At 41.5% G+C, this 13,123-nt stretch overlaps 1 protein-coding gene and 1 long non-coding RNA gene across 4 annotated transcripts in view; one reads left to right on the forward strand and one right to left on the reverse strand.

The window, feature by feature from the left end:
- Positions 1-5,593, forward strand: part of LOC306805223 — a 103,903-nt gene extending 98,310 nt beyond the window's left edge. The window contains exons 4-6 of one of the 2 annotated variants that reach the window (XR_013775150.1): positions 3,107-3,166; positions 3,865-3,939; positions 4,078-4,194. This is a non-coding gene — a long non-coding RNA (uncharacterized lncRNA). Of the gene's footprint in view, positions 1-3,106; positions 4,600-5,346 lie in introns of those variants that run through there. The other variant, XR_013775155.1, reaches the window with a different exon arrangement.
- The window catches only part of ZNF365 (zinc finger protein 365), a 42,734-nt gene continuing 33,987 nt past the window's right edge, over positions 4,377-13,123 (reverse strand). Inside the window, exon 5 of one of the 2 annotated variants that reach the window (XM_079312728.1) lies at positions 4,377-4,531. In XM_079312728.1, coding sequence (XP_079168854.1) covers positions 4,520-4,531 — 12 coding nt within the window. In that variant the 3' untranslated portion in view covers positions 4,377-4,519. Of the gene's footprint in view, positions 4,532-5,591; positions 5,613-13,123 lie in introns of those variants that run through there. The other variant, XM_079312729.1, reaches the window with a different exon arrangement.

Below are 13,123 nucleotides of genomic sequence, written 5' to 3' on the forward strand. Positions count from 1 at the left end.
TCATCAACTTTTACAGCTTTCCTTTCCTGTGCCAGCTGCTTTAATTTCTCCTGTCACCTCTGAAGATTTTCACTCAATAGTGAGACCAAGCTGTGCAGAAAAGGCAAAGAAGTCCTCCATTTAAAAAGGGCTCTGCTCAAGGAATGCTCCCCTTCCCCAAGCAACTGCTGAATTCTCTCCTTGAGTGTGTAGAAACGGCCAGCTGAAATGTGCATATCTAAGTACTATGTTTTTCTGAATGTTGATTCATACAAGATTTTTGATGAGATTACTAGATGACCTCTTAAAGCCCTTTCCCACCCAATTATTTATTATTCTGGGTTGCTCAAAGATTTCATAATGGCTCCTTTATGACTCCTTACATAGTTTAGTTGCTATTGAAGTTAAATGAATTGCTTAGTAAATTCCTGGATGCCCCATTTTATAACTCAATTGAGTGCTGTATTTTGTGGCTCTGAAATCCTCTGGCACCTCATCTGTTCTCCATGAACTTTCAAAAATCACTGCTCAAGGTATCACACCTCCTCTACTGACTCTGTTAGCAATCTCTGATGCTAGTCATTCAGTCCCATGGGTTTATAAATACTTTCCCAAGAATTCTTTTCATCTTTCCTTTTGATTTACTCATGATTCAACTGAATCATCTGTAGAATCCAGTCCTCAAAGTTGTTCCCCCTCCTAATCCTTGCCTGTAAAAAGGCAGCAGTAATTGGTGTAGAGACTTCAGTTTCCCAGCATAGGAGAAGGCTTGGTTAAGGCTCTTAGCTAAGATCCAGAAAGACTAATTCTTGCTGTACATCGAGCAGCTTTCCTGCTCATCATTGCAAACAACACATTGGTCAGATAGCACACAAATTATCCTTCTGTAAAGGAAAGTTGTTGGTGAGCTACAAAAATATTTGGTCTGAATATCAAGACTGTCAGTGCTTGAAGAACTGACTGCTCTGACGACACCTGATTTGATAATTTTGCTTCAAAATTCAAATTCCGTCAGTTCATCAGCAGATCAAATGGGCTATAATAAAATGGGATTCAATAAGTTATTGTCACAATTGAAAGAATACTAATAAAAAGCCCATAACACATGTAATGATCCATTGATAAAAATATTCTGAATTCCCTTGATAAGAACATGATAATGGTATAAATCCAATAAAATCTTTAGTGAACTGGGCTTAGTAAAGAATTTGTAGGCAAAAATTCCCTTGCGAGTGTGAACAATCTTAAGTAATTTGGACAAAACTATAATAAAATAAAATAATTATTCAGATTAGTTTTACATGGTTCCCATATGCCACAATCTAGTGTATAGCTGAATTTAGATGAAGGAAGTTCTCCATTATATAAAGCTACATTCAAGCAAATGAGAAAGAAGTTTAGCAGCAATCAAAAAATTGAATTTAAAAAATAAAATAATTCCTAGCTATCAGGAGCACTTATGTTGAGGGAATCTTGTGGCAATAAGCCACATGGACCAATCATATTTCTGACTATGTGCTGGTCTCAAAGCACTCTGGCCTGTAGCAGAAGCTGTTTACTTCTGCTCAAAACCCTTCCTGTGTGTTACAGTCAGAAGAACTTCCACGTGATCTAGAGAAGAAAGGCACTGGGGTCCTGATTCTATGCACACGCATATGTTTACACCCATGAATTAGAGTGGGAACATTCATGTGCAGAAAGCTTAGCATATGTGTTAATCTTTTCAGGACTGACATGCCCAGTCCTGATACAGATCCTTGATGGAGCTTGCTTTCCTGCCAAGTGTTTATCCTAAGCTCCAAATGGGCCAGTCCTCCCTCATGGCAGGGTGTGAGCTTCCCCCACAGCAAGATCTGCCTGCAGAGAGATTTCCCACAGCAATTCCAAAAATATGTCCTTAGGAGAATACTTTTTCCCACCTTCTGCAAGTCTCAAACCATGTGAAATTCAAACTTTTTTCTTATGTCACATCCCTCCTTGATAGTAGAAAACATCACTGGCTGGTTTCTCCCTTTCAGGCTTTTCCATTTCAGTAGCTTTTCAGTACAGTTGATCTCCACCTATGGATATAAGGTGCAGTACAGTTTAATGTCATACTTGCAGAGCTTAAATTTTGCTCGGAAGTTGGCAAGAGTGGGATAGGAGTGTTACAGAGATAACCAACACTAATTTAACCAAATATTATTTCAGCTTCTGGACTCCAATAGTCACAAGTAACAATAACTAGATTATTAGATTTCACCAAATACAGGCAGTATTTTGATGTGTGGGTGTCAGTTGAAAAATAGACCATGATGTTTAGAAGAGCTCATGCTGTGATATTTCTGAATAGTCTGAATCCACACTATCTTTGAGCTCTGCTCCTGTGATCACAGCTCTATCCATTTCCTCCTTGATGTGGCCTTTATCTTTGAATAATTTTATTGTCAGAACTCCTGTCTAGTAACAAACAATATTTTGCTAAGATCTTTAGTAAAGCACTCATAATTTTCCCTCCTTCTTTCTCCCCCATACTTTCATTCACTTTCACCCTTACAAATGTCCCTTCTACAGCTGATCATTTACTGTTAAATATAAAATAATGGAAATCTAGCTCATAGATTTGCCCAAGAGAGATTGTAGGTGCTTAAACAAAACCATTACATCCAAAGACCATACTGAGTGAGTGATGCACAACTTCACCAACTGGTGTTTACAGCTGAAATATTGCTGAAGTGCCTGCTGTGTATATGAATCACAACAAACTTTCCATTGCCTGTGTAAACAAAATCTTCTTCAATGCTGTGCATCTGTACAACAGATACTGTGGGATATCCACATTCATGAAGGTAATTGAACATTTTTTTTCAGTTTGCTATTTAAATGGCACTTAGTAGAAAAGCTGAATTGAAATTCAGGCACAAGGATTTTTTAAACAGGTTGATAGTAGAAATTCTGCAATGTATTTAAACATAGGTAATTTGTATTCCTAGAAGTATCACAGTTTTCTGAGCTTCCAAAAGTGTGATGTGTATCTGTTTCTCACATACATTACTCCACAGACATAGTCACCTGTTAAAATAGGCTCTATAATAATCTGAGAAGCACCTCTGTATCTAACATGTTTGTTTTCTCATTTGTGTTCTAGGCAGATGCACCAGAGGAGGAGGTGATGGCTGCCCAAGGGGCCTGTGACACCTGGGGACAAGTAAGTAAAATCAAAGCATTAGTGAGGTAAAAGTCTACACTCCCAATTGTCTCATCTTTTATAAAGACAAGTGGATCAACAAATCTGGGTGACAGGAATAACCAGATATGTGTGTGTGTTATGTGCATCCACATGACTTCAGCCCCAGGACCTTTGCTTTGGCACTGCCAGAAGTTTTTCTGCTCTATTATTATCAGCATAGCACAATGATTACTTTCACAGTAATCAAGGTTTAAAAAAAAGCTGGTGTAGGACACACAGAATTGCAGCCATGACCCCTGGAGGCCCTTTGTTCAAACCAAAAAGACAGTGCTGGGATAAGGAAGTGCAGTGGCATGTTTTGGAGTGCTTTCCTAGCAGCTAAAGCCAGTCTTTTCTGTTGTGGCTTGCTTGAGGAACATGCTGCCCAAAGCCAGGTATGCCTGCTGCTTCTCAGGATCTTTCCCTTGGAGATGTAGACATTAGTACAGTTAACAGGTAAATGTCACAGAAGGACCAAAGAGGAGGAATTCTTAGAGTATTTTGTTTTCAATTCAGTCATCCTGTGAGCTCTCCATTGAATAAAACAGGACATCACAGATATTCAATCCTTTATTATTTAAATGGACTTCCTAGCCCACGGGAAACTTGAAAAGATCTCATCCCCATACTGGTACTATTACAGTGATTGTAGCTGGAATTGGATTTTTGACCAACAGATGAACTGTGAGCTGGAGTCAAGGAGGCACCAGCCAGTGCTACCAGGAATGACTTGCTGTAGCTACACCAGTGGTGTGAGCAGCTGATGCTGTCACTTCCCCATGTATTGTGCTTGGAGTGAAGCAGGCAGTAATCTGCTCTGAGCTTGTTTTGCCTATCAATTCAGCAAACTTCTGAAAATAATTTTTTCATGCTGTTCCCTGTCTGCACAGGCCAGATGAAGCCAGGTGTGGGAAAGAAAGCATTCCTTTGTAATATGGGGAAAAAACCCCAGAGTTAAGTAACAGGATGCACTTTGCATGTGTGTTTTCAAAAAATCCCATCCCAGCAATCGCAGTATGGACTGTGAAAGATAATGGCTGTGACTTTCTGTTCCCAGATGGCCTTTAGCTGACTGGCACTTGAGTATGCATGGATGGTAAGATGTACTCTTTTAGCTTTTTCTTCACATTTCATCCAACTGTGCTTTGAAGGTAGATAGTTATCAGCATCAGTAGGAGTTGGAAGCAGCAAGGAATGGCATACTTCAGTGTGCTTCTGCTTTGAGATGGTGCTGTGGAATTACTGTTTAGCAATCCAGAGGCTCACTGCATCACCAATATTTAACATGTTCAATTACTGCCATCTTTGTAATTTATTGTAGGATATTATTCATCAGTAATGTACCTGGAACAAGAGGGACAACAGTGAAATCAGTGAAGAGTTCTGTTAGCTCTCATTTTTCCCCATGAAAGGTATTTTCTGTGCATGACAGATTATACTCCTGATAGAAATTGTAACAAACTAACAAAATGCAGATCCATTGAATGCAGTAAATCTTTGTCAATAGTGCACATACACCAAGGCACAAATCTTCATGAAAAGTCCTCAGCATTAAGAAGCAATTCCTGTAACAATGTTTAATTTTGTGATAATCCCACACACCTACTTATGTAGGCATTCCAGACGTGAAATTATCTGAAATTGGACAGATGTCTACACAAAATAAAGATTCAAAGATTACAGAAAAAGAGAAAAATTAGGAATTATTCTTCAGTCTGCAGCAGTCAGCCCTGAAAATAACATAGCAGGGGTTGGAAAGCATAGCTCAAGTTAATAGCTTCTCTATTGTAGGCTTCAGAGTGGCACAGACTCTTCTATTTGAAAGGGATAAAGAGGAGCAAATTCTCCCTGTGCACACTCCAGTTGTGCCATTGTATAAGTGCATTGTTAGCTATTTTAGAAGTGAGCCATGTTTGCAGAGCATCTCTGTAAGAAGGTGGCAGTGAGACAGGATTTCATTCATATGTCCATATGCACAGTTGCATGCTCTGCTTTGCTGTTCCATCCAGCCTCTTATTGGTAAATGCAGCAACCAGAATTAATCAGGGGAGAGGGCTGGGTTTTTTACTTTGCATTTGTTTTGGTTACTTTACTCGTCATTCTTACTCAGCTGTTTTTCTTTCTTCCCATATTCCCCCTTGCCCTCCTTATCCCTGCAGATGCATAAGTATTGGAGAGAGTGCCTTTTCCACAGGCTGGAGCCAGCCCCACAGGCAGTAGAGTCTCTGCTGTGGCTGTGGCAAGTGCCCTGCAGTCCCTTGCTGTGCCCCCTGCGTGATGCTTCTTGCCCTACCTCTCCCTGTGAGGGGTACACACAAAGTCAGGCACCCACCCTGCTGCTCCCATGCTTGCCAGAGTTGTAGTCAGAGGGTGGGAAATGGTATTCCTGGTGTGGAAATGGCTCCTCTCTCTTCCATCCCTATGCCTGCAGAGCATGCAAGGAAATGGCAAGTGAAATACTGTAACTCAGATCTGAGCTGGTGAACCCCATGTGCCAGTTGATGTGCTGGGTTGAGTGGGTATGTTTAAGCTGAAATCAGTATCTGCAAAATGAGCTCCCACTTTTCACCTTTCCTAACAACGTGTCTATTTCTATATTCCTGTAGTTTTAGTTAATAATGGTATATGTGAGTATAATGCAGTCATATAAAATGCAAGATATGAAGTGGTTTATGGCAAAGACTTTAGCTATTCACACCCAGTTGTCCATCAGCCTAGCTAGAGGGTCTCTAAGATGTTCCATGTGACTATGAAGAGTACGCAATGTCATGGCATAAATAGAGGCAGTCAAATTACCTGGGTGTCCAAGGACAGAAAGACTGAAGAGCACTTGAGAGCCTTTTTGGTATACTAACCTATATATGGGATCTCCATGGGGAAGCCAAACACCTAAGAAATGTGAGTGAAGGAATTGAATACTAAACATGCAGTTACAAAGCAGAAGTGCCATCTGATCTTGCATCAAATACCTGATAGATCTGGGAGCCAAGGATAAATATCCCATTACTATAATACCTCCATCACAAGGAGAAATATCTCATTACTCTTAACCATGTGAGAACTGTGCCAAATCATCCAGTGTCAGGTGGGATAAAAACCCAAAGGCAAATCCAAGCAGGCTCATTTCAGAGGTAGGCACAGTCTCTAGCACACCATAGTTTGAGAGGAAATTGTATCACTTTTGCATAAGGCAAGAAAATACTTGAATTAGGGATGGTATTATGAACTGGTGATCAACAGCTGGCCTATGAAACAGCAGCCTCTTCCTCAGCTGGATGGTATGGAGTGTGTGACATGGAAGGAAAATCAAAGCTCCCTTTTAGTTATCTTTCCTTCAGCCTTTTTTTCTAAATACTAAATAGGTATATTAACAATGCAATACTAATGCACACGAGCTTTGTGCCATGCTGGTGGTTTAGAAGTTACCAATGAAGTTATTTCCATACACACCATACACACCAATTCAGCTCATTCACAGTCCCTCCCCTCTCTCTCAGCTTTCATCTCCATTACTAGTTTTCAGCCATATAAATGAGTTGTAATGCCAGTCATTTGAGCAGCACAGATGTTTGCAATAAGCACACAGCTGAGAAGTGTACAGTGAAGATGAATGTATCATTAGTATGCATAAATAAACTTTTGTGGCCCATTTTTCAGATCAAGCTGAATTGCACTGAATTTGTCTTTCCAGATTACAAATGTCTTGTATTAAAGCAACAGGTTTTTAAGAAGACTGGGAAAATGTCCTACTCTGATTGCTTACTGTAAATAGTTTAGTGCAGAAACTTGGTCCTGTGTGTTCTATATCTTGACTTTGGAAATAAAAGCTTAGGTAAAAGCTCTATTATTCCCAGTGTGAAACCTCATTGTGTGAGAGGCTTCCAGATCCATTCCTATCAGGGAGAGGTTCCTAAGAGTTATCAACTACTGCATCTATGACAAGATGCTCAAGTGATATATAGATGTGTTCCTTCATTTGTTTTTAAGTTGCTCTTAAATACATTTTCTTTGGAGCAATGTTTCAGCCAAACAAGACAGGAAGGTAGATTATTTTTTTTTGCCTTTAAACTACTGAACATTTTTAAAAGTGAACTATGCTTCAGTGTTTTTTGGCACGCAGAATCCATCTTAATGTGGAGTACATGACAAAAAGTGCCATGCTTTCTATAAAGATCTTAAGGAGAATGACTGAGCCCCAGTACCACATTGTAAATTAACTATTGTCCTTTGTCAGCATTGAGTATGCCCTGTCATGTCAAATAACCACTGCTGGCATCCTGTCTATGAGCATGACCCCTGTTCATTTCATTCACCCAGCAGTGAATAATTCATATAGCAAGTTTTTCCCTGGGCAAAATACACTGACATGGAGTCACTAAACTATAGTCATTCCCAGAACAAAATAGTTATTCATGCTTTCAATGTGAACTATTAAATCTTGCCAATAAAATTTGAGAATGAATTGAATTAATTCATTTAACATCATCTGAGCTGACAACAATGTTGTTGCATGCTTGCTGTGCTTTGCTTTGCTTTCCCCCTCTTTTTTTTTCAAATTGTACCTGGAAATTGATGTGCTGAGCCAAGCAGGTTTTAGCAAGTCCTATCTAGGGGAAGAACTTAGCAGGAAAGAAGGTAATTCCTAAGTCATGATGTAGCTCCCTCAGCTTGCAGAGTTAATCATCAATTACTAGATGGTAATGTGGTTCCCAGTAGCATTTTTTGCAACTAAGCAAGAAATGGCTGCTCCCAAAAAGCTGTCCTTGCCTCCTAATGTGTACCAGGACAGAGTGTGTTGCCTGCCAAGACCAAGGGGGATGTGCCTGGATCTTACCTTTCCCCTTGGTGGCGGCTGCTGTGCTCCTAGGGAGTGGGAGATGTGAGGTGGGCCTGCTTCATAGATGAAGGAGAGCAGTCAAGCCCTCCTGCTTCCTCCTGCCTGGCACATTGCTCCCGGGTAAGAAATAGGCAATAGTGCTGCTCAAGTGGCAGAGGAGCACATGCAAATGAGGTGGAGTAGATGAGATAGGAGGGGATTACCATGGTGGTTTTGCATAGCTTGATTTTTGATGAGAAGGGAAGAAGTCAGCCACGGAAGTGATTTTTTGTGAGGACCTGCTAAAGGCTTCTTCCAGCCTAGCAAAACTAATTGCTGGATTGCTCAGAGAATAGACACACTGCTAAGCCAATTAGAAAAGCTGGTAACATCTCTACCATAACATATTTAAGAAAGAAATGTGGGAACTCTTGTTCCCTGTGAACCAAATGGTCCATGTTGTGGGAAGACTCCTCCATGGGAGGAACTCATGTTGCAGCAGGTTGGGGGAGGACTGCTACTTGGGAAAATGTAAACCACATTGGAAGTTCCCATTGAAAGGACCCCATGGCATAGCAAAAGAAACTCCTCTTGCTAAGCAAACTGAAGAAAGATTTTTTTTTTTAGAAGTAACAAACTGACTAAAAACCCCATGTTTTGTCTCTCTGTGCTGTCAGTGGGAAGGAAAGAAGAGCTGGGTGGTAGGGGGAAGGTATTCTAAAGGTTTATTTTAGTTCTCATTATCCTCATTAATAAAATTTCCTTTATACCTTTTACATTAAATTTTGAGCCTGTTTTGTCCTTAAAGTGTTTCTTCCCAATCCTTACCTCAAGCCTCTGCTCACCTATAACAGAGGAGAATGAGTAAATGATTTCTCCATGGCGTTTAGCCAGTATCAAACCTGCAAAAATTACACAAAGAGTCCTGTTACCATCAACTCAAGCTTCTTTTTAAACTGTTCCCTTCCAAGAAAGAAAGTGGTCCTTGTGTGCTGGTGGTGGCTCTTTGTGGTTGTCACCACATAGCCACAAGCACGCAGGAGGGTGGGAGCCCTCACAGATGGCTCCTGGCTGGTAGGCATTGGCAGGAAGCTCTCAGGGCTCTCCCAAAGGCCTTGGGAGGGATTTGTGGGTGTTTTCTCAAAATTCTCTTTCTTACAGGAAGAGAATGTTTCCTTTGGAGGTTTATTGCAGGATGATAAGCTGAGGAGATGAATTTTTCTCTGCCATGACCAAAAGAGCCGGTGGATGGGTGGTGTTGGTACAGTCCAGCTTAGTCATGTGGGGAGGAGATTGCACTGTTAAGTCTCCAAGTGTGGGCTCTCAGTCCTTTCAAAGCCTGAGGTAGGTTGTGAGTGGCAGCCAGTTAGGAGGAGTTAATAATTGACTCTTTTGTGAGTGAAGGGTGTACTAATTATATTTGCACTTCAAGCTCTCCCTTTTCAGGAAAACTGCTTTTAACCTGTTGCATGCTGCTCATTTCAGGGATGATGGGTATCCATGGTCTCATGGAAGGAGCATCTTCTGGTTGAGAAGAGGTCGATGTGTGTTCTGTGGCTCTGAGGCTGACAACTTTTTTTCCCAGCCTGTAGTAGCCCCTATGCCCATGTGCATCCCTTGGCTATTTCACTCAATCTCCAACAGATTATATAGTCCAAGGCCCCTCACATTTTCTGGTTTTTGTTCAATTACTGTTTTGGGGTTTTTTTCGTCAGATTTTAGTTTTCTTCCCAGATGTCTTTAAGATACTTGTTTGGAAAACATCCGTGGAAAGATGCAAGAAAAGGTGTGATTATCTTGCACCTGGCTACAAACTGTAGCCCTGGTATTAGCAATTTAGCTGAATCAGATTAGATCCCTTGCTGCCACCACCCATCCTGCTCTATGTTCAATGTCAAGTGTAAAGTTTGATATAAAATCTTGAGAGTCTTCCAAGATGACTAGTTCACTTTTGAGATTATTTATTCAGTTTGGCACAAAATAATTAGCTGAAAACTACTTATCTTAACCTACTGGAAAAATAGATCATTTTCCAAAACACCTGCTGCTTCTTAAAAATCACAGCTTCTGATCTGTGTGATGTAACACTGACAAAACCACATTACTGCTTTTTTTGTAATTAGAGCTGTGTGTGCTGTTGTTGCAGTCTCTGCTTAAGACTTGCTCCCTGTGTGTGTAAAAGTGCAGTGGGCAGAGACAGTGAAGAGGGTTGGATTTGGAGCTGGACACCATGTGGAATAGTCATATGGAGACAGGACACTACTGTCATAGACTCCAGTGGCTTCATTGCCTCAGAAAGGTACAGTAGAATTGTGCAAAATGGGTCTGTATCTGTGTCTGATCCCCTGGACAGGTCTCGCTGCAGTAGAAGACTGGTCTCAGCTCTATGAGCCCTTGTGCCTTGATGTGAACTGCAGCTACCTTCACTGCAAGAGCTCAGGTGTGCAGGCCCAGGTTATCTAATGGGTGTGACTAATCCAGCACAGTTTATTTTGGGTCACAGTTCACCCAGAAAAGCTCCCCTGGGAGCTGGAGGGAGCAAGGGGATGCATATGCATGGTTCCAAGCTTCTCCATGTCCACTCTCACCCCTCATTCCTTGCTGCCAGTGCTCATCCATGGTAGGTGATGGTCTTTTGGTTCCACCTTCCCAATGTGATGCAGGCAGAGGAGCTTCTAGGAGGCTCCAACAGCTCTAGCAGAGACAGCATCTTCTCATTGGGCACTCACTGGATCCTAATATGCATGTTGATGATCCATAAACTGAACCAAACAGAACACAGCTCCCTCTCCTCCAGTGGTCCACTTGCAAGAGGGGTTATGTGCCTACATGGGGAATTCTGGGCAAAGTGCAGTTTGTGTGGGTTATCTGAGGCATGGGAAGTGTGTAGTCAGTCTTACTCTTATGTAATTTTTAAGGGTAAAGGGGTGTGTGAGCTGTGGGTTATTGTTATATTTTAAAAAGGAAAATTGTACTGTAACTAATTTGCATTTTAGTAAATGGCTTTCTGACCTCTCTTCCTTGAAATTGCCCTGGTTTCCCTTCAAAAATCATACTGGTAGAGAGATGAACCCCTTCCCTCTCTTGATGGCAGACTCTGCTTCAGCTTCTGTGAGGAAGAGGCTGAGGGATTGCCGTGGCAAAAGAAGGAATGGAAAGAAACAGTGAATAAACATTAAAACTGGACAAATTCAGGCTCAATAGAGGTGTGCATTTTTCACAGTGGGCAGATATAAATATTGGAGCAATTTTTGTGGGGATTTGGTGGGGATTTTTGTAGGGATTTTGTAGGGATTTTAAAGACTTCAAGGCTTTAAATCAAACCTGCAGGTACTTTCATATGTTTTAAGCAGAACTTGCAGACTTGATTCACAATTGCCTGAATGAGGCTTTTTTGGTCTGTTTTGTATAGCTGGACAGAGCAGATGGTCAGAAAAAGATCTCCCTATGAGATCTGTGTTTAAATAAGCAAACAAACAAACCCCTTGAAAGTGATATCCACACATACAGATGAATGAAAATTACAAGTCCTTAGCAATACTAGAAAAGGAAATATTTGTGTCTGCTGTAACTGACCCATTTTTGGTACTCCAGATACAGGCTGATTTGTGGGGAAACATGGTAAACTGCTCATGTTGAGATGTTAAGATGTGGCACTTGTTGAGGGAATGACCCCCACACCCTACAGCCCCATGGCGTTGACAGAAGCAGCCCCTGGTGCTTCCTGACTTTTGGATTCCCACTTTTGGAATCCCTGCTATCTGTGCTTCCTGGCTTTTGGATTCCCACCCATGCCTGAGTGAAGTGCTTCAGGTCTCTGAGCACCCAGTGCCTGGAGGGGTGCAGAGCAAGGCAACACATGGGGAGGCTGGGCATCTCTTTATACCCAGCTTCCCAACCTGAGTCTGTCTGTACAGCTCTGTGGGTGCTTGGATCAGACCCCTCTCCCCTAACAGCTAATCTGGGAAGGCTCCAGCCATCCCAGATAATGTCAGTGAACAGTTGAAGCTCTTCATTAGAGAAAAACCTAATTAGACATTTATTATTTATGTGATTTTGCATTAATGGCCTGGCAACAAGATTTATTTCTCAACTTATTTGTTTCACAATGTGGTCTCTTCAGCAATCAATTGATATTTGGTTAGCTTAATAACTATCTTGTTAAATTCAAATTAAATGCTGCTCTGATCTAACTGTATTAAAATAAATGTTGTCATTGTTAATGAAATGCAAATAACTATTTAAATTGTGGCAGTGCTTCATTGAGTTGCCACTGTTGGATGGAAGGGTGTTGAAGAACATGCCAGTTCTGGGGGATGACAGGAAGTGCTGAGAGCTGAAACCCCTGCCAACACTAGCAGGGCAAATGGAAGCTTCCCCCCAGCTCCAGCAGGTCCTGGATGACAACTGCAGTTGTGTATGAAAGCAGTTCCTCTGCTTAGATTATGCCCACTGTGCTAGGAATTAAAACATTCTGGCTATGAGCATCTAAAAACAGATGAAGGTCCCTCGTGCCTAAATAAATAACAATGAGTTAAAATGAGGGATCCTCGAGCTTTCCCTGCAGTGTGGGACAAAACCTGACAAAACATTGGTCTCTGAGCTTATTAATTTCCTGGCACTGTGTGTTCCTATGCACAGAGGCCTGAGCCCACTGCCTTGGCAGACATGGGTAGAGGCAGGGATGGCAAGAGGACTCCTCTGCAGGTTCCTGCTGTGCAAATACCTCCCCCTCTCACCTCATTATAACACATCTGGCAGGTAGCAAGCATAGACATGGAAAAAGGACTCAGTTTGGTCTGCAAATAAGGATTTATGAGCTGACAAAGCAGCTCAATTGTCTCTGCTGCTCCTTGGGTCTGAGGACAAATCCCTACTGCGTGCAGGCAGTGTGATGCCACATACCAGCAGACTCTGGATTTCTGCAGACCTTTCCATCCCTGTAGAAGGAAAGAATGATGCCAATACAAAAGTTAAAATGTGCTCAGAGTTTTCCACTGATATGGATGCCTAGGTGAAATAGTAGAAACAGCAGCTAAAGTTAGCTGGAGTCATTAGGAGAGAAGTTCTAATGTGTTGACAAAGCTTTAAGTTTCAGCTTTAAGCTGAAACTATGCAAT

This window comes from Erithacus rubecula (assembly GCF_903797595.1).
Source record: "Erithacus rubecula genome assembly, chromosome: 9".
In the NCBI taxonomy this organism is placed as follows: domain Eukaryota; kingdom Metazoa; phylum Chordata; class Aves; order Passeriformes; family Muscicapidae; genus Erithacus; species Erithacus rubecula.